The sequence below is a fragment of the Apteryx mantelli genome, chromosome 15 (assembly GCF_036417845.1).
Source record: "Apteryx mantelli isolate bAptMan1 chromosome 15, bAptMan1.hap1, whole genome shotgun sequence".
Classification (NCBI taxonomy): domain Eukaryota; kingdom Metazoa; phylum Chordata; class Aves; order Apterygiformes; family Apterygidae; genus Apteryx; species Apteryx mantelli.
This window is the reverse complement of record NC_089992.1, coordinates 25,755,734-25,781,168: the sequence shown is the minus strand read 5'-3', so window position 1 is coordinate 25,781,168 and position 25,435 is coordinate 25,755,734. Positions and strand designations below refer to the sequence as shown.

General features: G+C 53.2%; 1 protein-coding gene across 1 annotated transcript in view; it reads right to left on the bottom strand.

The window, feature by feature from the left end:
- ZNF609 (zinc finger protein 609) overlaps positions 1 to 25,435 on the bottom strand; it is a 91,603-nt gene that overhangs the window by 23,979 nt on the left and 42,189 nt on the right. Inside the window, exon 3 of the mRNA XM_067305339.1 lies at positions 954 to 1,179. Within this exon, the coding sequence (XP_067161440.1) occupies positions 954 to 1,179 (226 nt within the window). The remainder of the gene's footprint in view (positions 1 to 953; positions 1,180 to 25,435) is intronic.

Here is a 25,435-nt window from a genome sequence, read left to right as displayed (position 1 = left end):
CTGCCAGAGACAGTAGGGATTAAGGCCAGCACCTTCATTCCCCACACATAAGGGCAAAGGAAGAGCAGAAGCAGATGTCCAAGACGAGCTCCAAACTGGCCCATCCGAGGTATCCCACCAGTTGGCCTCTACCACCTCTGCTTTTTCTCACATTTGTGCTTCTGGTCTCTATTTCTGCTTCCAGACTCCAGCTGGAGCCAGACACAGATATGAGGAGTTCACCTCAGGCCTCCAGCCTGAATCTCCAACCTCCTGAAGAGGTTGGAGAGACGACCGGGTTCCTGTGCTAACCAGGGTACACTGAACCATCTATTCATCCCAATGTCATTTGGCAGAGCCCCAGCAGCAACTAAAACCCATCAAAGCAAGGGACTTGGTAAAGCAAACCAAACTCTGTGCGGATGAGACGAGTTCCAGTGGAAAAAGGTTCAATTGGCTTGGCAAGAGAGATGAGAGCCCCGATCTCCTGTCAAGTCTATTTTGAAAGCTCTGCTGGGGTTATTTATCCAGCAGGAGATTTCTGCTGCCTCCCAGGGCTTGTGTGCTTTTGTGACAGACTTGCAGGTTGCCAACTAGAAATGAAGTCAACTCTGTCAAGCTCCCATTCAGGTTGGCATGGTCTTTTCTCTGGCACCTCCAGTAACAAGTTAGCTCTCACATAAAGGCAGAGAAACGGCAGTTTAGATTTTCACCCGCTGTCTGGGCAACAGGATAACACAACACACTGGGTTGTTGCAGGTTTTGGCTGCTTACTTCATTCGCCATACAGATTAAAAGCCTAACTTTAAGAGCTGCTCCCACACAGCTACTCTGTCCTGACCACCCAGATTGTGGTGGAGAGGAAGCCTGGGATATGCCAGCAAGCAACACAGCAGGGGAAGAGGAAGAAGGGGATTATTGTAACTCAAAAAGGTAATCGCTGGAGGGCAAAGGAACTCTCCAATGACACTTACCATCCTCCGTCTCTTGCCAGACGATGCCTTCCAGGTTCACGCTGGTCCCAGGTTCGCAAGGGCCCAGACACTCCGGCTCGGTGGCCAGTGCCACATCACAGGTATTCACTCCCACAGAACGGGTGCGTACCATGATCTGCTCACAAGGCGACGAGATGTCGTTGTTGACAACAGGGACGAGGAGGTGCAAAGGCAACACTGCAGGCGTCGAGACCGGAGACTCCATCTGTGGAGAAGGAGAAACATGCCAGTCAGTGTCAGGAATACACAGAGGAGAGCAAGTATCAACAGGCATCTACATTTCTGGAGAACCCCAAGTCCTATGCCAGAATTGCCTTTGGCCTGCTTGCTAGGAGGTGGTTCAAGTCCCACGCATTATCAGAGGACAAAGATCTAGCAGGCCTTTTCCACCCTGGTGTGCCCATACCCACTGAAAAGCCAGCACTTTGTAGTTATGTAGATCACACCCAACGTCCTTCCACAGGAGGTATCTGCTCTGCTGTTGAAGGTGCTTGTGCCAAGTTCCTTCACAGACTACTTTTGCTGGTGTAATCATCCCTGGTCAGGATGCCTTTTGGCTATTGCTCAGACGTTAATGTAGTCAATGACTTTGGACCTGATGGCTCATTAGAAAGAAAAAAATTACAGGCTTCTGCTCAACTGGCAGGACAGGACAAACGAGCAGCGGTCTCCCTCTGGTGCCAATGAAAACCAAGGTCCTCCTCCCAGATCTACCCCATGACCATCTGAAGACACATGCATTCAGGTTACAACCCTCTTTTCTATGCAAGCGAGGGCAAAGTATCAGCTTCAGAGAGCAATCCAGCAGATGCCTCATGCTGAGGGAGAAGAGTTGCAGGCCAAAGGAGAGCCAGCCATCTTGCCCTCCTTGCACACAGAAACCACATCGCACTGCCAGAGCTGGGCTTGGAAAGCCAACAATCCAACACGCCAAGCATAACCACGGTGCAAGGCTGAGTCACTCTACCGCTGACAAGCCAGGTCCTCAGCCGCTCTGCCACACCAGCAGAATACAACACTGTATGGAGAAGGATGGCTGATAGGCTGATTTTGCTGCTGGCCAAGGGAAGGTGTAGGGTGGAAACCTTCCTGTCCTTCAAGGTTCATCAGCCAACCCACCCGCAGTAAATCAGTTCCCTTGCCTTGGCTTGCCAAAGGGGATTTGCAGCTGTTTTCGGGCTAGCTGCTCATCCTCTGCTTAGCTCTCCTCTCTCACAGGAAGGTTTATGATCTTGATAAGATACGGAGCAACCTCAAAACAGAAGCAGACTGAGGAAACTCATCAAGTCATCAGCGAGCCCTGACCTGTGTTTCAGTTTCAGTCAGGGGAAGACCCCTCCACAGCATCCAGCGCTACACCGAGAGATATCTTTGTAAGCCTCTACAGAGAGCTGATTGATGATAACCCCAGAGAGGCCAAGCCTGCTACAGCTGGCGCCAAGAGGCAGGAAGCAGAGACCTCCAAGCTGGTCACCGAGCGGGAACGCTGACACCAGCCCATGACCGTTTCTAACCTCATCGCTGGCTCTTGCGGGCTGACATTGCTGACACCGACAAAATGGTCGGCCTCCCACCCCAAGGTGGCATCCTGGTCCTGAACGGCTGCCAAAATTATCTGCTTGCTCTCTCGCTCACATACATATATCTGTTAAGCCTGCCCTCTTTACAAGACAATTTCCAGGAGTGGAAACTTGCGCGTTAAACCTTGCCCGCCCCATGCCACAACGCGCGCACACACTCCCACGTGCAACCACGCTGTGGGGCCAGAGCATCCCATCTCCCTGAGTGAAGGTGTTCGCAATTCCCTGAGCAATTAGCGCCTGCAAAGCCTCTCCAAACCTTCAGCAATACAAGTCACCCGCAGGCCGAGATGGTACGAGAGAGGCAAATCCCTACGCTGCAGCAACCATGTGGAGGAGCGGGAGGTGGCATTCGCACAGTGGATACTACCTACTCCCACAGGGGAAGCTGCACATGAAACACGAGTTCGTCTGCTGGCAGGGGAAACGCATTGCAAACCCCCTCGGAGAACCCAGAGGTCTTCTGGCTTGGCCAGGGCAGGTGGATTTGCTGTCGCAGCCGTGTTAACGCAGGAGAATACAAAGCGCCTTCTGCCCACGTGCCTGCAGCCAGCTCCCTGTCTTCCTGCGTATGTCCTCCGTCTGGACGGCTCATCAGAGCGCATCCAGTCCAATAAGCATTAAAGACAGCCTAGAGGTTTCACGGAGCAGTGGCTGGACTGCAAGCTTCCCTCTATCAGCAGCACAGCTCGTGCTTTTGCCTGCCGTCTCATTCTGCAGCTTTTTCCCCCCACGCACCAAAGCCTGACTTCCCACCAGCAAGATCGGCTCGCTCAGAAGCCCGTCCTTGGCTCTCATCCCCGAGAAAGAGCTCCGATCCAGAGACCGCCCCGTGCCTGGTGCCCCAATCCAGCAGCCAGGCAGTCCTCCGGCATTTGCAAAGGTTTCTGGCACAATGGGGGGGATGGAGGCAAAATGTCCCAAGCACAGTGGCCCCATCCCACGTGTCCTGGGGAATCCAGGGAAAGATGCTCTAAGGAAGCTCCAGGCTCCTTCGGGGAAGCTCAGGAAAGCAAGCTACTCCTGAAGACCACGCTTTCCCATCCAGCCCTGGCCGAGAAGGCTGCCCCTCCAAGACAACCCGGTTACAAATCAGGGCAAGTCCCCCCCTGCCCCAGTGAAACATCTGGAGAGGAACCAGGCACAGCTGGCTGGCTTTGGTCCCCAGCAGCAAGCCCAGGAGCGAGGCTGGGTTGTGCCGGGGGGTGCTCGCCTCCCGAGCAGCCGGGGCCGGGGAGCGGCGGCGGCTGGCTGCTTGTTTGCGTGCAGAGGAAAGCAAGGGCACCTGTGGGGTTTTGAAACCGTTCGGCTTCCTTCCACTTTGCAACAGAAACCACAGCGCAGCGCAGGAGCGTTTAATTACAGTTCCAGCTCTGCTAATTATCGCTCGGTCACATTTGTAATCTGCGTTACGCCACAGCGCATAATAAGCAGCTCGCTGCGATCTCTCTAATAAGCGAGGAGGCTTTATGGGATTTCATATTTCACTCCGCGCTGGAGCAAACAGAGCCTCATTTATCAACCATCAGTGCAAGAGGCCGCTCTCTCGCTCTCTCGTCCGCAGCTTGAGAGCAAAAAAAAGGCCCAGAGAGACTCTCTGGAGGCTGGGACAAGGACAAAGCCTCCGGCACGGCGCTTGGTGGCAGGTAGCCTGGTGCTAAGGGCAGGTGCCGGACAGGCTCGTGACAAAGCTGCCAGAGGTAGAGGCAGGCAGACCAATGCCCGAATTTGCTCCCCACCGCATGCGTCTTATCTCCCAGTGCCGCGGCTTCTCCTCCTCCTCCGGCCTTATTGAGCCCAGCGCAAGGTTAGGAGAGCAGCCCACCGGTCGCAGTATCAGCTCAGGGCAGCCAGTGCACGAATAAGGATGGATGCAGGGAAGGAGAGAAGCAGGGAGTCCTGTCGGTTCGCGGTGCGAAGGAGCAGCTCGTTGGCTCACGCCAAAGCGTCAGCCGGTGCTGCCACAAGCCGCTCTGCCAGGCCGTTCCCGGCCCGGGCTCACGGGGCCAAAAGGCGAGTGCCAGAGACACTTGCATTGGAGAAGCGGGGCCATTTCGTAGCCTTAAGCAGTGGCTTTCCAACCCCCTCCAGCTCCATGGCAGGCTGAAGCGAGGGTGCAGCTAACGGAGATTTCGGGCTCTGTTGCACGGCGCTGGCTTCCAGCTCCAAAACAAACTCCCTCGGGCAAATCACTTAGCGTTTCGGGGCCTAAATCCCCTTTGCAGAAGACAATTTCTTTCTCTTCCCTTCCTGGCTGAGGTCTCAAGATTAAATGGCAGAGAGTGCAAATGCAGCCCCCGCGCGCGAGTTAGGCGGAACGAAGTTTCCCGCGCTAGCGTTAGCTCTCCGGGGGCACCTGCCCCTCTGAATCCCCCCCTAACGAAAGCCCTTTTGCAGCTCAGAGCAGCGGCTTTCTCCCCCCCACCCCCCCATCACAAGCAACACGCCTTCAGCACCAGCCAGGACAGAAGCATAATGGAGCCAAGTCCAAAAAGCAGCGGTGGTGGCACCGCTCAACGGGGAAAAAGCAACTTCCCGAGAGCCCCAGGGCGCTGCCAGTCCTGGGCAGGGGGCTCCGCGACCCCCGCGAGCCTCCCGCAGTCAGGCCAGCGTGGCTTCCTTCGGTGAATTCGGCATTAAAGGCACAGCACACCCTCGCGACAGCAATTTGCTAAGAGGAAAAAGAGAGAAGAGGGCGCGCCAAAAGCAAAAACGCCCCAGACTACTTTCGATGCCAACCCCTGAGTCGCCTTGGTTCAGACTGGCAAAAACAGGATTGGTGCTTACCAGCGTTTTGATTTGCTCCCGGCGGTCAAAGCAATGCAAACAAGAAAGTGCATTTCCGAACGATAGGAGCGAACAGGTATGCCCAAAAAAAAAAAAAAAAAAGGAAAAGATCAATCAACAGATATGTTTGTGCTGCATCTACAAGGACAGAGACGGTGCTAACCACCGCAGAGCGTTAATGCACTAACGCGACTGCACCACAATACATTTGCAAGCGAGGATTTTGCAGCGGTCGGCACGAGCCCCACTAACACATTTGCGACTGTTAAGCTTCACTGTATCCCCAGGTTAAGAAGCTACCTAGCACCGTGGCCTATCTTTCTAGTCTAGAAAGGTCCCTCAACCCCTGCAAAAATCAAAAAGCAACACAAAGCCAAGGGAGATCCTAATTACTGGTCATAAGCGCTTAGTTACCATATGCCAGCTGGCTGACGAGGACAAAACGTGCATCAAACCCTCTCCACGTTGCACCTTGGGAGCAGTGTTCGAGGCTGCAGGCGACGCTTGCCAGGCTGTTGCACAGCTCGGCCCAGCGTTCAGCGGGGTCTGACGTTGGCACTCCTGTCCCGCTCGGGCACCAGGTCCCATAACCTGGGAACAAGAGGCACCAGCGTCCACCGTACATGTGCGATTCAATGCTGACCTCCTATCCTACTGCAAGCGTTGCAGAAAAGGCTCCAAGAGATTCGCCCAGCCTCCTCTTCTGGAGGAGGCTCCGGAAAACACTCGCCCTAATAGCGCAACAAGCAATAAATCCTTAGAGTTCGCTGGCTGCATTTTTCCTGCACCAGACCCTGATGCGATGGTAGCCAAGGCCATTAAACAGCTCCTTCACTGAACGGCCTGACTCAGCGACGCCGACCACACTCAGTGTCCACACAAGTTCTGCCAGTGTCACCTTCGTAGAGAAGGACACCACGTCTCGTCCCGCTCGCGGAGCTCCTCAGGGTCGGGAGGGGGCCCAACATCTTCACCGTTGCCAACGTTGCACTGGGCTCCGCGGAACGGACCCCAGCGTCGCCCAATGCCGCCGTTACAACCCAACGCGAGAGGAGACCCTCTCGCCCCGTGGTCCGAGGTGGCAGCGGCGAGCGTCACCCTGGATGCCGCTCCTCCCACGCTGCTGGTGATCTCCCGGCCCTCCAGCGAAAGGGGGCCCATTAGCTGGAAACGGAGCTTGTTGACATCAAGATGAAAAGAAAAATCTGTTGTTTCAGAAGAAAGTTTCCCTTCCCTGTCAACCATCTCCCTGGAAAGACGCCAGCTTAAAGTCCGAAGTCCATCGCTTTATATATAATTATCAGCGCTAGGAGAATTTACTGTTAACTGACCCTATTCGAATGAAGGAGCTGCAGCCAACAAAGCCTGTAAATTAGTGATGTTTTTTCCAGGTTAGAGGCCCAGAAAAACTTCCCTGCAAATAAAGGCTGAAACAGGTAAGTCACCTTAGTCTGGAACAAAGCTGAGCACAAGACAAAAACAACTGGGAAGATGTATAAAATGAGGGTTAGCATACAGAGGGCCAAACCAGGCTTTTCCTCCTTGTGTTCATTCCCATAATGAGAACAGCGATGATGGAAGCAAAAGGAATTCTGTCCCTCTTAAAATCTCAGCGGACTTTTTACGAACCCCCCCAAAAAACGCAACAAGCTCACCGAACGCGCTGCTGAAGGACACCACCAAAACTCAGCCAGATTCAAATAAACTCACCCAATGACTGCTACGGAGCACAAGAACACGCTCAGGGAGGACGCTGAGTTTCTTCGGAGGCAAATCGGGGCCCGCAAGGTACGTCCTTCCTCCGCTCGGGAGCGAGCAACGCGAGAGCCCCAGCACACCCGTTGCAGAGGGGACCTAGTGGCAGTGCCACCCAAAGAGGCCGGGGCTGCAGGTGTCGAGGCAATTGGTCCCCCCCCAAAAAAGGAGCATCGACATTTCTGGCAGCTGCCTCTAGCAAGAAGCGGGAAACGTCACACTGAGGAAGGCCGAAGCGTTTCCAAGAGGCTGTGCCGAGCGCTGCGCTCCCCAAATTCCCTCTGCAGAGGGCAAACAGGAGCATGAGGTCTAATGTGCTCAGTGGATAGTGCTGTCACCAGAACAGCCCGTCCCTTTGGATGGGAACGAGGGATTTTTCAAGCCCCTAATGCTAAGTATACGTGGAGCACACAGAAATCCTCTCCAGGGAAGGAGCATCGGTCCAGATTTCCTTCCGAGGGCGACGCGGCTTGCCCTTCGGAGCTGGCAGGTAAAGCGCAGGCAGCGCTGGTGCCAGCTCTCGCCTGTGCGGCAGGCGGGAAGGGAGACCGCAAGCGCGCAGACCCAGATGGCTCCGACTCGCTCCGCCACCTGGGACTCTCACCGTCTCCCCCAAAAACAGACCAGGAGAGAGAGAAAACCCTCTTCCCAGCAGGTCCCCCCCCCTCCACCGGCTCCTCAGAGGCTTCCCGAGGCACAGGCTTCGCTGAGAGCGGCACCCCCTTGCCGTCTGCTCTCGCTCCAGACACCTTTGCCTGCTGGAGAGCCGCAGCGTCTCCCATCCACGGAGCCGTTAACGCTGAGGAGCGATGGGAAGGCTTCGCCTGCAAAAGGCCGCGGGCGTCCCCTAACCCCTCCGGGGCTGCCAAACGCGGCACCTGCCTCGTACAGAGGGAAGCGCCAGGACTTGGGGGGCCCCAGAGACCCTACAAATACAGCCAGGCCAACCACATTCGCACGCCGTGCGGGGCACTGTCCCAAAAGCAGCCTGCAAGGAGGGTCCGGCCTCCCCGGTTTCCTTACAAAGACGGCAGCCAGCAAGGAGGGGAGCAGCTCCCGCCACCCTAGGGGACTGACGCGTGTTTTCCTGCTGGCGGCTCTGCCAGTTCCCCTAGGACAGATTCCCATGTCCTAGCTACGACGGATAGCTGTCCCCTGCCAGAAGCCGGATTTGCCTCCATCTGTGCAAACACCTCCCCAGCCAGCGAATCCTCGCAAAGCAACGAGTGGCAGCAGGAGAGGAGATCGCAGCCCGACCGCCACGCGCGCAACTGCTGTAAGGTAGAGAACAGAGCACGCAACGCCATGGAGGTCTCCTGCCCTCAGACCCCAGAGTGCTTCAGAGGTGCTGGACAGATAGACCGAGCTACACAGAGAGGGACGGCAGGCGGTGGGGAGCTAAATGATTTGGGTGGGTTATATGGGAAGCACAGCCCAGACGGGAGGGCTCCAATATCCAGCCCCCCAATGAGCACAGCTCCTGCTGCTGCGTGCAGCGCTGACGGTACAGCTTTTCCCAAGAAAAACTGCTGGTTTCCTGGCCCCACCACGCAGATGCAGCTGGCCGCGGCTTTTCAATGCAGCTGGGAAATTGCTCTCTCAGGGAAGCGTCCTCCAATCCCCTAACCGAACTGCTTCTCTTCCCCCGCTGCAAACCCACAGTGCCTCTTGCAAGGTGTCCTGCCAAATAAAGCATGGCATCATCATCCAGCGGTCAAGATCCCCAGCTCCCCACCAGCTGTGGTCAACAGGCACCTCTGAAACTTAGAGTCGTCTTCGGCAAGGCGTTTTGGGGCAGAGGTAGCTGGGGAAGTCTGCCTCAGCAGCACGAGCACACCACAAAAGCCAAAGCCTGAACTAGCACTTCCGCCCCGAGATAAGGCACGCGCAGCCTACGTGCGAGCTCTGCTTGGCGGTGCTCTAGAGCAGGCCGCCGGCCCTGAGGGACAGCTTCTCTGGTAGCACCACGGAAAACAGAGACCTGGTGAAGCACACACCGGGGTGGGATGGCCCATCAGATCACGCTGGCGGTGCAGCCTCCTGCTGCACCAGCGATGAGCTAGAGCGACTGAGCATCCCCAAATCCACTGGAACTGGTGAAAAACACTACGGACTTCGATGCCTGTTAGACCGAGCTTCTTCATTAGCACCCGCTACATCTCAATCAGGCTGAGACAGAGCTCCACTGTCCAGCACTGCGACCTGGTCTTTCTCATCCAAGAACTGATCTCTATGAAGAGGAGGTGAATCATCAGGGACCACTGTCTGTTCCCACTTTCTGGTTTCAATTCCCCAGGTCCTGACTCAAAGACACATTGCAACAGGGATGAGCCTCAGCCCTCTGCTTACACTGCTACAAAATCCCTAAGGAGCTCCACACTAGAGAAGCTGGATGGACCTGTGGTTAGTGCCTAAAGCTTACGTGCTATTGCAGGATCTCCGCTGATTCACTGGCCTTCCCTGGACTAACAAGCTGGCTAAGCTGTTTTAACGTGACCTGATATTCAAAAAGCCAGTTCTAACCCCTTGTCTACACAGGTTCTCCATCAGAGAGCCGGGTAAAAAAATCCCTGCTTGAATGCAACCAGTCTTATCTCGCTGCTTCCAGCACTTCGAGATCAAGAGGAGGCAGACACTGCAGAGGCATGGCCTTGCATATCACCACGTCTTCAATAAAGCCAGGAATAGTATCCAAGACAGACGTGCTGGCACCAAGTCACCTGCTCCAACCATTTACAAGACTATCAGATCTGCTCTAGAAAAGGAAGGTGTCTCCTGTAGGTGAGAGGCAGCAAACAGCAGCAACAGGAGGGGACAATCAATACAAGCAAGCAAGGCAGGAAGGGAAAAAATAAATAAATAAATAAATAAATAAAGGTTAGGATCTCTGTGAAGCAAGAATCAGTCCAACAGGCTGACTAAGGATGTGTTATTTGGGTCTCAGGTCACCTATGCTAACTCCCGACATTCCTCTGCGCTCCCACGGAGATGCTGCAACAGCCTCCCCTCACTCAAGTTAAAACACAAAACAGTCCGCTCTAACACGGCTAGGACTGTGGTGAAAAGGTGACAAGAGCCCACGCCGCAAAGGGACTCGCCAAACAGGGACGCGTCCGGGTCAAAAGAGGATAGAGCTGGCTGAAAATACAGAGCCTGACCGCAGATGGCTGCAAGCGTCCTTCGCATCGAATGACCTGGCCTTCGGCCCTTCTGTATGCTGCTACCAAACAGAGGCTGCTCTTGCCGTCGCCGGAGTCATCCTCAGGTGCTGCAGTGCTACCCAAGCGGAAAAGCTTTCAAGACAGCAAGTGCCCGGCCCCCACATGCTCCCCATAGCACATTGGGAAGCAGCACCCCAAGTAAAGCTGAGGCTCCCTGCCACAAGCAACATCTCTTCCACTTTAGGCTTGCAGGGACAGGGCTTGGTTTCTGTCCCAAAGAGGGGATGGGCTGAGCACCTTTCACTGATCGGGGATGCGGGTGCTCACCTTTAACAAAAATAACAGGGTCTCCTGACTTGTGATCCCCAACTCCTATCAGGCAGCTCTTCACCGACCCAAGTGATACTTGAACCCTGAATCAGCAGCAAGGCTTTTGGCCTGCTCCGTCTGACCACCCAGGTGCCCACAGCGCAGCTAAGATCACCCCTTCTTAGGTCCTCAGCACCCTCCTGAGAGCTTTCACATGGCTTCCCACCAGAAACTCAGTTCTCGCACCCCACAACCCATGCCTACCTTCCTACCAGCACTGCCAACATCACCCAAACATGCTCGGTTTCTCACGCTGCTGCCTGCTCTGCCCTCTGGCCTCCACCACACCGCAGAGGCCAGCCATGCATCCTTCAAGCCAGGACACTAAGAGAGAGAACCCACCGCAGCGTGAAGCCTTGCTTTATCTTTTATTTCCAAACCAACAAAACAAGCATGCAACTCTACCCAAGCAAAAAAAAGGACCTTTCGCACCATGAGAGACAGCAGGCTTCTTTCTCAGGAGCCTTCTCAATCACCAGCGCAGACTAGCTCTCCAGCATCCGCCATTCAGAGACGTGCATATCGCCTTCTCTTTTCTTTTGGGGCTGGAAGCCAGTATCTGCTCCCTGGAAAACAGGGCCCCAAACAAGGTCCCAGCCCTGCGCCCAGTCTTCTTGCAGAGAAGAGATCTTCTAGTCCCTGAAAGCCCCCACATCTCATTACGCGCATCCACGCCAAACTCCAACAGATTGCCATTCCCGGCCGCTCTCCACCAACCACTCCCACACACGTTCTCTGTTCTTCTCCCACTACAACACATTCATGTAGGAAAACCAGCAGCAATAGGGCCAAAGCCATGATGACAGCAAGGCAGACACATTTCTACCTTTGGCCACATGAAACTCATGCAGAAATCCAAGCAGTGCCCAAATGGCTGGTGTTAACACTAGCACTCTTTGACCAGTACATTAGACAGGCAAAGGAGTAGCAAATGCTTTTGCAAGCACCCTGGTGTATCAATCTCCCGGAAAGAGGATATAAATGCAGCAAGCCTTTCATGAACCACTTGCCATGTTGCGATGCAGCTTCAGCAGCCTTTAAAAGCATGATGCTAACCACCAGCTATATAAAACCCGGACTAAGGATTCAGAGGCTGTGAACAGACCAGCCAGAGACAACCCTGAAATCCAAATACTTCACATCCACAAAACAGGCAGGGGCAATCAGATGAAAAAAAAAAAATCAGCATCTGCATGGCTGAAACCCTGCAAATTCCCTCAAGGGCAATAAGACTGAGATCTGACGGGCTCTGCCTCCACACCCCAAGGAGCACAGCACCCACAACAGCAGGTCTCACTCCAGCTAGCATTCCGAGAGCGCCGTGCTGACCCCAATCCCCCCCACCGAGGCCACAGGCAGCCACACGGTCATCCTGGAATGACCCACCACCCAGGAGCTCCTGGAGCGTTATTTGTAGGGACAAAAGTACATATTACAGAGCTCAGTATCTCCTTTTAGGCAGATCAACCGGTCAGACAGTAAGTGTGGGTAATCCTGTAACTCCCAGTGGACTATAAAGGAAGCAGTTAATCTCTGTTTTTAAGGAGAAGGCTATTATGCTTGAACTGAAAGTTAAAGCCATATTTCCTCATACTGCAAGTGCTTCCATGCCCACACCAGGTAAACACCAACACAAGACTGTTCAGTCCTAGACACCAGGTTTCTGTCCCGTTTAGTGGTCCCCATACAAATACCCGGTGCCCTGTCCTTCTCAGGGGATACCCTATTCATCTCTCACCTTCAAGCAGTTCAGAAAAAAAATCGGTAATCATAATCCACAGGCTGAAAATAGGCTCTTTAGAGATGAAGAGAGAGCAAGTTTTAACAGTAAATCTTTATCAGGATTAGCAACTAAGGACAACAGTCCAAGGCAGACACATACTAGGTCAGGGCTGAGCTGGGGCACGTGTGAGAAGCTGGCACAGCAGCTCAGGTTCCTGTTGGTTAGAAAACGGCACAGCTCCAACTTTCCCTGTTCATCATCTTCATTTTTTTCCCCCCTTGTTTTCCCACCTCGGTCCCGCAAGAATGAGCACATGCACAGACTCCCCAGCACACAGACCCCGCAGCTGCTTGGCCCAAGCAACTCGTGCCAGGGCAGACCAGAGGCACTCCACCTGGAAGGGAGCAGCTCCCTTGGTTTGTGCTCCAGGGAAGAGGACATGGGAAATTCCCCATGCCCATCCAGACACAAAGCCCTGTGCATGCAAAGTCCTTATCCTTAGAAAGCTGCAGCATATACAAGACAACCTGAAGACACACAGCTCACAGGATTTGCTAACAAATTCAGTAGACGTCTGGACTCTAGTAACTGCAGAGTGGAGGAGATGAGTCTGAGACTTGTACCAGAAATAAGCTAGGCTCAGACCTGCCTCATCTAGTATGGAAGCACGGTCGCTCTGGGCTTCTTTGCTTGCTGGGCACACAGTCCAAGGGACCACCTTTCTCGCCATCAAGCCGAGTATCCAGAGCAACTGCATTTCTAATGCCTCTCCCTAGATGAGAAGGGACAAAGCCTAGCCTGCAAGCCAGTGCAGTCCTTCTGCAGTTGCTGCTGGCACCAAAGGAAAACCGATGAGGCACGACGCAACCGCACGCACGAAAGCGGTTCCCTCACACTGCTAAGGAGCTAACTTGTACATCTAGTAAAGCACTTTAGATACTGAGAGAAAAGGCTCCCTTGTTTTCAGAGAAGGGCCACAGAAGAACAGATTGGGGAGGGCGGGGTGAAAAAGCACAGACTTGCAGATGTTTTCCTCAGTCAAGCTGTAAAGCGTTCACTGGCACATTAACATCTGTACTTTTCACAGCAACCAGAACTACAACATTGGCTTGGGTCTCCAAATGTCCACGGGCTGCAAATGGGTCCAAAAGCAAGCGATAGTCACTCTTGGAGTTACCAGGCAAGAGAAGAGGTGGAGATAGTTACAGACATACATAGATAAATCAAGCGTTACCCCAAAGTGGTCCATCTAGTGATCTGGAAGGAGACCCCCTCAAAGATGCTCCCTTGATCATATCTGGAGCTTCAGGTAACATGGCCTAGAGGTTCCCCTAAGCAAAGAGACCCTCGGACGGCACAGAGCGACAAAGCAGTATCAGGAAGCTGGCCCAGCTGGGCCTGTCTTATCTTTTGTAGCCACCAGGCAACAGGCTACTGATGCAGCAGAAATGGCTTGCAAAAGACACCCAAACTCACAGTCATGAGCAGCAAATAGTACTTCTGCTCACTGCATCTGTGCTGACCCCTCCTCACCTCTCTCAACCCTGATTCGGCCTTGGCTAAACACCACCAGGTAGGAATAAACATCTCAACACACAGGCCCAAGGGCAGGAAAGAAACAGGATTCTGTATCTGCAAAATACAAACTGGTCTGGGGGAAAACTAGGATGGTAAAAGGGATGGAGAAAACCAACAGAGCGATAGCACGGAGAGACACTGGGAGCAACAGGGGAAGAAAATCAGGGGGACGTGAGCTGGCACGAAAAGTTGAGAGCAGTCTGAGCACAATATCGGAGCAGGAGGCATTTAATAGTTTTGCCCTGATGGCTCTCAGGAGAGCAGAGATTGCTTGTGGTCCTGCACACCTCATAGACAAGTTGGAGGAAGTTCAAAGAGGAACAAAAAATAGCAAGGAGGCTAAAGGGATTGATCTGGAAGAGAAGATTAGAAGAGCTAAATATGGATAACTTGGTTCAGCAACAGCTAAGTGGGGACAAGATCATAATCTACAAGCACATGAAGGATGAAATCACCAAAAGGGGAGAAAGGAATTACACAGTGTGATGCAAAGAGCGACAGCGAGGAGGAATGGGATGAATTGGGAACATTTAAGAAAGCAGTTGGCCACAACTTTCTGGTAGTGAAATTGTTCCTAAGCACGCAACTATTTTCCAAGTGGAAACCTCAGAAATACCTGTGGTAACAGTCCAGCTTGTCACTAGGGAAGGAATCCTTCACCCTTGCCTTGCACTCCTCCTTCCTCCCCACATCCCTCCATCACTACCACAGGACACCCACATCCCTCATTACTCAGACCCCTACAGCTGACCCCCGACACCTCAGATCCCCACCGTGCCAGGCACTGAAATGCCAACAACCACATTCACAGTGTTCCCGAGACATGGGGAAGGTTTTTCCTCCTTTCACCAATGTGGAACCAACATCCAGCAGACAAGGGACTTGCCCCAGCTCAGGCAAGGAAGAAGCACCAGGAAATCTCAGGCTGCCTTATTTTTGCAGGGTTATCTTCTCCTGTGATTTTTTCATGTTTTAACCACGATATCACAATAAAGTTGCGTAAGAGAGCAGTTTCAGTACAGAAATACACTTGTCTGACTGGATCAGGAGACTACAGACCCAAGGACACGAAGGTAAGAAAAAAATCCTTCATCCAGCACATCAGTCTACCTACAAGCAGGAGCTGGCTAGCTGGAGTATTTTCTAAGTCCCATGTAAGAAACCCCATAGCTTGTGGCTACAAACAACATTTGGTATTTAAGGTCTCTCGGACTTTTGGCTTGGAGGCACGAGAAGTGAAGCTGCGCGTTCAACACTTGTAGCTAGAAAAATTGTTTGGGGAAGGGGTGGGAGGGAAGGAGGTGAAATGAGGTGTCTGCGAAGCAGAATGCACCCCCTGAGTCACCAGCGCTCAGATCCTGGAGTAGCTCTACTGCTACGGGAGCTTTAGGGGCCCTGGGAGATTGCAACCAGCTTTGACATGTCTGTTCAGAGCACACTAAAGAGCATCATATCTCACTGCCCCATACGGCTACAGATCTATGGAGCAGAGGGGGGGAGAAAACATGTTTGCCAGGGACTGTATACAGAGACTTCCCAGCACACTTCAAACATGCTTCACAAAATCAGAAGCATTTTACACACATGTCATAGCTGCATATTCGAGACACTGGAAAGGCTCAATTTCAGAGCGAGAGAGATGCATTTCAGATGCGATAAGTGGCAAAGTGTAGAAGGAGTTTCAGATCTATTTATCCCTCAGGCAAGAGGAGACATCTTCCTTCCATCTATTTAATATTAAAGAGCTATTTTGGTATGATTTGCACGTCCCAGTCCTTGCAGGCTGCATGTTTAGGAAGCTGCCCGCTTGGCTCTTATCTGCTCTTCTTTGGAGGTTTTGCTCGAGTTGCCAGGAGAGATTCTCTTGGTTTCTAGTCACAAAGCCAGCTCTGTCTGATGGACTGATGAGGAGATTGCAGCAGGAGAGCAAGCACGAAATAAGCCAGCGCACATGATATCCAAGGACGGGGGCAGGCAAGAGGACGATGCTGCACACACCACCTACGAGCATGGCCTACGTGCGTAACTAAAAGGTGCCTGTGGTTTAGGGACAAGCACAGTGCTGCAATTTGGGGACTCGCGGCCAGAGGAACAGACTCCCAGTGTAGCTTGTTGAATAAGAGTCTCTGTCTCTCACAGGCAAGATGAAAATCTCACATTAGGGAGGTGACAAATATCTTCTTTGCTGGGTTTTTGTACCTCTTTCTCCCCCCACTCCCCAAATCCCAGCTTTTCAGCGACTTTTCTCAAGCCTTTTTTTTTTTTTTTTTTTTCTTTAAAGTAGCACAAAAACACAATCATACTCCGGTTGGTACACGCTGTGCTCTCCCCAACCCACTTCCCACCAGCTTTCAGGCAAGGCCACTGCTGCACAGGTAGCCCTCAGCTCCTGATGGCAACACACAGGGTTCACTGCCTGTCTACCTTGCTGTGTCCTGCAAAGTTTTTCTGGGTGATTCCCCCAGTTTTATTAATTTTAATCAAGCCGCTGTCTCTCTACCCCCCAGCCCAAGCAGAGCAGTCCACTGGCCCACCTTCTGATCCCACAACAGCACCTCCTACTACATGGCACATGCTTGCAAGCTGCATGCGCTCCTTGCACACAAACCACAAGTGTGCTGTTGGTTAACTGAGGATTTCAACTCTTTGGCGTACTTGAACCAGGGCTTCCTCCACCTCCTGGCTTCTCCTTTGTCTCCAGCACTATGGTCCTGGCTTGAAGATCCTCAGCCCAAATCCCTCACTAGCTGCCACAGCTCTGCTGCACAGCTGGAGGGCAGGACAGTCCTGGATCACTGTGAAATTTGTACAGCTGAGTTGTAAGAGGCTGGAGTCGCAAGGAATGAGCTTAACAAGTGAACCGACAGACTCATATCATCTCATCAGCCTGGATTTTAATTCTAGCCTTGGAGATGAAAACCAACTCTCCCCTCTTCCCTTTTCAGCTCAAATTCCCCTCGGTGCCTCTGGTCCCTACTTCCCTAGGCAGACGAGCCAGGCCCTGGGCACTCATCCTGGGTCAGGTTTCTCCTTCACGTCCCTCACCAAAAACACCCTTGCATCAAACACACGGGGGTTTAAAAACCCCACACTGGTAGTCGCGTTGCGAGCCGACATCCCGGATGCTGTATATAGCACCTAAGAGCAGACAGGCGCTGAAGCACAGCTATGAAGGTCTCACCCAGCGGGTTTTGTGCTGACAACTGACAGCCGCCGGCAGTCGAGCTACACAACTGCAGAGGATCGATCGCTCGCAGGCAAGCTGAGCAGCTGGGGAGAAATGGGAATTAGCTAGAGCAAAGCCAGACCATAACTCATGCTATCCAGGGCCTCACCTGCAGGCAACCGACCCAGCCGGCCAGCGGAGAGCAGGGGAGACAGGCTGCGTGTCTTGAACACATCTATGAGAGAAGAGCAGCTTTGTGGTTCAAATCACAGGACCATTATGCATGCAACCATGCTTCTCCTTGAGAGCACTGGATGCAAAAATGGAAAAATACCTTCAAGTGGTTGCTTCATCAGCTTCCTCAGGCTAGAGAGAGACGGAGCTTACATCTGAAATCCAGTAACAAGCACCCACCAGCAAAGGAGGATGCTGAAGCGAAGCTACCTGGGCACTGGAACAAGGGGACACCAACACCACCCATCAGAGTTGAAACTTCCAGAACAGTTAAGTATCAGGAAGGTTTTTACCCTCCAACCTTGCAGTTCTCAGTCTGCGCACTGGGATACCCACGGGGTCACAGAATTTAAGCTAACGAGAAATCGTTTGCCTTCACCGTGAAACAGAGTCTAACGCTTATTTTTAGCGAGCCAGAAAACGGTTGCCGCCAAAAAACCATCATGTGCCAGTCGTCCCTGGAGAGAGGTGTCTGACAGGCAGTATTTCTCTTTACACCCAGACAGCGGTACCCGCAACAGTGCAACTATTCTGTTATGAGTGGAAACAGAATATCAGATACCAAGCAATAAGGAAGGCCGGGGCGAGCTCTCGTGCTGAACCACCGCCTTTGTATCTCGTTATTTGAAAGACACAGGCTACTTACAGGCGTACACACAAAACCAGCCCGCAGAGGCCGGTGGGCCTGCAAGCCAGAGCATGGTCAGAGCCGAATGTCACCCAGAAGGGGAACACGCTACAGCTACACTCGAGTAACCTCCTGGATTTTTAACCATCATGGCTAAAATAAAGCAGAGATGTTAGCAGAGATACTGCTAGCTGGCCCACCATAAGCTAGCCCAGATCTTCACCGATTTTATCTCCCTCCCACCCCTTAAACTTAACTGACTCTTCAGATTAACAAAGCACATTTACCTCTGCTTCTAGCTAAGGCAGAGCAATCCTAATGTTATGAGAAAGAGCAGAATAATAACAGGAGATGGGCATTTTAGCACCAAAGATACCATGCTCGAGGAGGCCTGCCGCACAGTAGCACTCACTAGAGAACATGGCCCAGAGTTCGGACATCCATCATTAAAAATCAAACACTCCCACAGGGTTGAAGAGGGATCACAGTGCCGTCAGCTGAAGCGGGCAGTTCCCAGAGGAAAACATATGAGATCCTCCGAGCAGAAAGCTTTGTCCTGTTTGGAAAGTCACAACACAGTAATAAGCCAAAGCCTGGAGTTTCTGAATGAAGTCAAACCCTCGCTTACCAATAAAAAAAAGTCACGTTGGCGCTGCCCTCATTTCTCTGCCAAGCACTGCTTACCAGAGACCTGCTGCATTCGGCTCACACCGCTTCATTCAGGTTAAATCCAAGTGCACGCGCAGATGCCAGGAGGAGCTGACTGGAGGAGTACAGCCATGCAGCACGCCAACTCAGGCCTGGCACCAAACCAGGAGCATCTGCTTTAGACCACCTCGCTCCAGTCTCGGCGCCGAGGGCATAAGCGGAGGGAGCCCTCGGCACCAGCGGGGAGGGACAGCACCGTACTCCTACCACCCCACGCGGCCCGGGAAAGCAGCTTGGGGCCCAGCGAGGGAAGCCCGACCTGCTGAAGCACCTCGCCACCACGCTGCGAGCAGTCCCTGCAGAGGCTGTTGGCTCTGCACACGGCTGCTGAGAGCTTTTCAGAGGCAAAAAGTCAACAAGGAGCAAATGCTTGGTTTAATTACCTGCTGCCTGTGTGTTTTCCCCTCCATCCTTCCCTCCTGCCGCATGCGCAGTCACCTTGCTGCCTTAATGAGAGGTGTAGAGGGAGGGGTCAGGGAGGCCTCATCTGCTTCCCCAGGGCTCTCCAAGCTTACGGTCTGCTTTGAGGGACAATTAAAAAGTCATCTTGCCCAAGAAACGCCAAGGGTTCAGAGCTGGCCTCCTCCAAGGGTTCAGATGTCACCTGGAGACCACAGTCGGGCACCCTATGCTGTTCAAGCAGTCCTTCTGGTCACTTCTGTAAAAGGGACACCCCTATAGAGACACCCTACTACCCTACACCGTGATGTTCCCGGGAACACGGATGTTCTCCTTGGGAACTCATTTCCCCATAGCTCTACACAACAGCGCTTATGAGCCTTTGATTCCTAACTAGGGATTTGGCTGGAACTACTTTGGCTTCCTCTGCATCATGGTCTTTGTGGTTTTATTCAGACATGCAACAGGATAATTACAGAATTGACTACTTGTCTCTCTAAACTGGAGAGGACAGACATTCACCAAAATCCCTCAAGCCCACGTTCTTGGGGGGAAAAAAAGGCAACCAGGACAAGGCAGGATACCAGAATATCCCTGAAAAATGCCACTACCGTGTGCCTGTCCTGGATTGGTGTCATGACCCATTGCAAAAGGGAGAGTCTTCTTCCTTAGGCACAAGAGACAGTTTTGGCAAAAATGAGCTGCTTCTGCCTCAGGCAAGATACTCTGTCAGCAGCTCATTTCTAGGCTAGACAAAAGGACCAAGTCTCTAATTTGGCAGAGGGAAGCACTAACCACTGAGCCAGCCAAGCAATTCCAACATTTCACCTGGGTTACACTGCCTGGCAGTCACGGCAGAGTATCCTGTGCACAGGTTTTGCTACGATGCTCCTAGATGTGCTTGAAACTGCAGGAGAGAGGAAACGACACAGCTACCACTCAGTGAAATGCTGCAACAAAGCCTACGCTGGAAGCTACAAAACTATTGCTATGGTTGGTCAGCAGCTTTAGATACCTCTACTTCAGTCCAAAGGAGCAGAAATGTGTTTCTGCCTCCAAATCCCTGGAGTAAACCCACCTGACCTTCAACTCTACCATCTCTCCTGAAAGCATGGAGGTGGTGTGTCTGTATGTACTCATCTGCTCTTGCCTTGTACTTGAGGAAAGGAACATGTTCTTTTACTGAGAAAAGTCATACGAAGCATGGTCTGGACTGAAGCAAGAGGCTCCCCAAAGCATTGACTAGCAGCTCCAGGATGCCAGGACACTCACTGCAGTTAGGGTGAGCTGCTCCAGACATGCCCCTCCACCCTGGGGACTTTGTTCCCACACAGATTATCATGAAGAGCAACAAATCCCCTGCTCCCCCGTCCACACCAAGTTACTGCTTCAGCAGACCCAAGCCATCACTGCAGGCAGCACTGTATTGCTGGCAGCACACAGACCCCATGCCGTGGGGCTGGAGTCCCACTGCAGACATGGCCAGTAAGGACACAGGGCCACTTTGCCCAGAAGGGCAATGCTGCTAGCCAAGGAGTTTCTTGCCAAATCTTACCAGTCCCCACACACCGTGGCTCCAGAAATACGCATAGCTGCTGGAAGTACAGCTCCACTGATCAAAACAGAGCTAGGAACAGCTCCAGATATCGACAGCAAGCTGTTATAAACACAGGGAGAGATGTGCTAATGGGCTGCCTTGTCTGCAGAGGGCAGGGCCGTTCCAGATTTGGGACTGGGAAGCAGAGCACTGGCACAAGAGCAGCAGGACTTTGCGCACAACACTGCTCTGTAGGTCATGCTAGGAGCAGACATGAGGGTGCACACCTAAGCAAGAGGCTGCTGGACTGTCAGGTGTTCATGGCAATCCCCATGCTCAAGAGGCACTCAAGATCCATGACCACTGCAGGAATCAGGCAGCCAAAGCCCTCCTTGCCTTCGCCACCTATCACTTCATCTCTCTGCCAATACCTGCACCCGATGGTGATGTCCATCAAGCAGATGCAGAAAGTGAGGCCTCATCACCTCTTTGAACATCACAAAGCTTCTCTCCGCAGCAGAAGTTGTGGCCGCAACTCAACCAGCAGCCTAAAGAACATGACATAGCTTGTGCGGGGAGAACCTGCCCCAGAGAGCTTGCCAAGGACATCCAATGCATCCTGATCCAAGGGCACAGCTTGAGGACACAGTCCTCAGGCCACCCAACCTCACTCACACCAATAAAGCGGAGGCCCAGGGGCAAAAGAGAGTTACACCGCAAAGCACAGTGGTTTGGAAAGGCCAATGCTGGCCCAGACCTGGGAGTGGGGAGGTACCTGCACAAGGAATCAAACACGCACTGAAGCGGAGGCTGCCAGGAAAAGAAAGGGACGCGGCAGATGTGTCAGATCCAAGATGTGTTTCTCAGCTGTGGAGACAAAAGACAAAATGCCCGCATTTGAAGGGCGCTGCCTCAGAGAAAAAGGTTGATGGCTGACACATAAGAACAACGATTCTGGATGGGTGGAGTTGGGAACATGGAATTGAGGCGTAGAGAAATGAAGCAGTCCCAACAGAGCTGCCTGGGCACCAGTAGAGGAACAGGGGCCAGGAGGGATTCAAAGGGATTAAAAGCAGCTGGGCCAGGTGAAGGCAAAAGCCAAGGAATGACTCGCTTCATATGGAGCAACACTACCATCAAGATGGACACAATGGAGAAGGGGACCTGAGAAACATCCATGTGGAAGATAATAGCAACTGAGGAACGTGCAAAAGAGAAGATGCAAAAAGCAAAGCAATGCACCAAAGCAATGCACCAAAGCCAACTGACAGCACTGGAGAAGTGGCACCAATTTCTGCAAGAGGCAAATGAAGAAACCAGAAGACACAGAAGGTTTGTGAGAGAAAGCAGACCTCCCAGATGGAGTCAGGCTGCAGGACTGCAAGTGGGAAGGGACATGGGATGCAGACTAGCAAAGGAGAAAAGACTTCCTCCAAGATATTAGCAACCTCCCTTCCCACGCAGAGGGGCAAGTGTCATCTGTGCTACCACAGCCCTTTCTGGCCTCAGTGACAGCAGCTTCTGCAGCTGCCTCCCTCGGAGATGACTGAGCTGGGGTCCTGTTTTTTTAATACAAGCGCTTCCCGTGCTACATGGCTGTCACTTCTTCCTTTGAAAGCAAGGAGACCGTGACTCATCAGGTGTCTAGCTTTAGCTGCTGCACAAGTGATCCCAAGCCCCACAAGATGTCCTGTCTATCAGCCATCACAACCTCAGTCTTGGCAGCTGCAAAACACACAGGAGCAGAGGCACGAGGAAAAGAGGCACCAGCCCCAGCTCTGCTAGTGAGGCTCTGACCCGCACAAATTCCTGGCACTTGTTAAAACAGGAAGGCTACAGAAAGCTACTTAGGACCTTAAATACAAGGCACAGAGGTGGGGTTAGGAGCATTTCTGCCAGCCCTCAGAGTGATCACAGCACAAGCAGAAGCATCTTACCCTGCCTGCATCCATCCTGCCCGACCAAACCCTTCTCCAAAACAGGCGGGCAGCACACTCTGCTTTCACAGAGCCTGAACTGTGCCTTGGCCCATCCAACACCATGTGTTTTCTAGTCCAGGTACAGCTGCGAAAGGACAAACTGCTAGTAGCCTTCATGGAGGCCAGGTCCAGCCTGGGTGCTTCATGGCATCAAGGCCATCATCTGAGGAGCATGTGAGCCATGGCTGGAGAGCAGAAGGATGTCTGGGAGCACAGAAGACCTCCCTGAAAAACAGAGGGGGCTTCCCACCTCCTGCTTCCCCTTGTGTAGCCCCCACGTAGGCCTTCTTCAACCTGGGAGCCTTTGCCCAGCACTTCATTAAACCTACACACACAGAACTGCACTTGGAAACTTAACCCCAATCCCCAAGCAAGGGAATATAAGCCTTGCTTGCCATTAAACATCAGCTGCAATCAGCTTGCCAGCCTCTGCTCTAGCCTGTTTACATGCTTGGGAGTGCTAAGAGTCAAAAGGCCACCTTCTCAGGTCAGGAGAACCATCCCTGCGTGAGCTCCAGGTCAGCCGTTTGCCCCGCTCACCCACCCGCAGCTCCAAAGCATCACTACCTCACGCTGCAGATGGCCACCGTGCCCAACAGCAGCTGCTGCCCAACGCCGCAGGGATCGAGGCAGCGCGAGCGAATCCAGGGACTTAAGCTGCTCTCCTAAAACAGTGTTCAGGCAGCGGCTCCCCACCTCCTCCGAACATGCTCAGCCATCCCTAGCAGGCAGGCGAGGGCCCTAGAGGAGGGACGTGAGCGCAGAGGCTGCAGACACATCTTGTTTTAATTGCATCAGCAATCGCTAAGCAATTAATGGCAGAGAGAAGGAGGAGGAACAGGGCACCGGGAGAGAGAAAGGGACGCAGCAAGCAAGGGGAAACAATTTACTCTTTCCCTAAGGAGAGCAGCACTATTTACAGCCACAGCTGCTGCTGCGGTAGCCTCACCCACTGCGCCCGACTCCCAGAGCGCCTCTTGTGCTATATCAGGATAGCTAAAACGTCTCGCTCGCTTTGTGCCCCAAGTCCCAAAGTCCCATTCCCAAAGCGGCCGCTCAGCCCCAAACGGACGTCTCCTCGCCCCAGCCACACACGACAAACCCTCCCGCGTGCTTCCCAAGAACCACGAGCCGTCGCAAAACACCCTAGTCGGGCAAGCCCCGTCGCCAAGGATGAACAGGGACCAAAATCCAAGCCTCCCGCCACCGGGATACTCGGGGAAAAGCAGAGCCGGCGACAAGCCAAAGCCAGCAATAACATCCAGCACCTGGAGCTGGGAAAGGTCTTTGGCTCTGCAGCTCCCACCTAGAGTCCTGCCCCAGCACCAGGGCACAAGGAGAGCAGGCAGCTCGCTCCAGCCTCCACCTCCTTCAGCCGGATGTGCCCACGTCCACAATGATGCAGGAACTGGTCCAAAACCTCCCCCAGGGGTGGGGGTCAGGGAGAGGAGTAATTAATTACTCCGAAACTCAGGGAGCTTGATTCAGTTGTCCTCCCCTGTCCCTTGCTGCCAGCTCATGCATAGCATGGGGGAGCTGCAGATCTTCGAGGGGGGGGGGGGGGGACAAAAAACAACAACAACAACAAAAAAACAAAAAAGCAGGTCATTAGCTTTGGGCATCCCAGCTCAAGAACAGCAATTTCTGCAAACCAACGGCACTCGCAGGAAAGCTGCTGCAAACCCCGTCGTTACCCGCCGCCTTTCACACGGACTGCAGGCTCCAAGAGGCCCCAAAGCAGGGGAGAAAAGCTAGTCCCTGGGAGATCCTGCTCTTCAAAGCCTCGGTGGCTCGATTCCAGAGATAACAGCTCCCCAAACGGAGCCTGGAAACCAGAGGAGCCGGGTTGCCAGAACTCGCTCTAGACGGTGCCAAAGAGGAGCAGGCCGGTGCAGTGCCAGCATCCGTACCAGGGATGGAGACGGGCTCGCTGCATAGCCACAAGGAGCAGATACTTAAGAAAAAGCCTTAATGCAGCAGCACTGACAGCTGGAGCAAAAGCCTTAAAGGAAGGGGAATCAAACAGTAGCTGCACGTCAGATCCCCAGCAGGAAAAGCCGGCCTCGGAAGGAAGTCGGACACGGACAAGGAGAGCGTCCGCAGGAATCGTCCACGAGCTGGTTTGCGGCGTTCTCGCCTGAGCCTCCTCTTCATCGTAACTGGCTCCCCAGCCCAGCTCGCTGCCACTTCCCTCTCCAGGGCAGCCAAGCCTCTCAGCTGCGGTCTCCTCGAGCTCAGCCGAGCGCAGGCAGGCTGGCAGCTCTGCTTGCCTGCGCCCTGCTGTTGGCATAAAGCAATACGACAATTTTTGCTCTGTTCAGCAAGGGCCAGCAACTGCCAGCGCTCGCAAAGCTCAGGGCCTGACTGTGCCCCTCTGAGTGAATCCTGCTGCAGTTCATCCAGCAACATAAAATGGCTTTCAACTCGTTAACAAGCCTATCGAGATCAAGGGAAGTCAAAGCTGCGCCATCCCCACTGGATGGAAAGCGCTGCAAGCACGTCTGCTCCCGTAGCAGCACCAAGAGACCGGATGCAACATCTCTAACGCTCCACCTGCTCCGCCAAGCGATTCCTCTCCTGCCCTCGGCAATTCACACAAAAGCCCGAGACACCCCAAAATTCAGCTCCTGTAATTGGTCAAGGCAAGCAGAGTCCTTCCCGTGTGCTGGGCCAGATCCCAAGCCCTCCTTGCGCTCATTAGCGAACCTTTTGCTGGATTTAAAATTCCCCACAACAAGCTGCGCTTCAAATTCGGGTAAGCTGGAGGGGAAAGGAATGACTCACTCCATACCGGAAAACGTCCACTTAGGATTTGGCCCAAACGTCCAGTTGGCCAGTGATGTTCACCTAGGAGCAG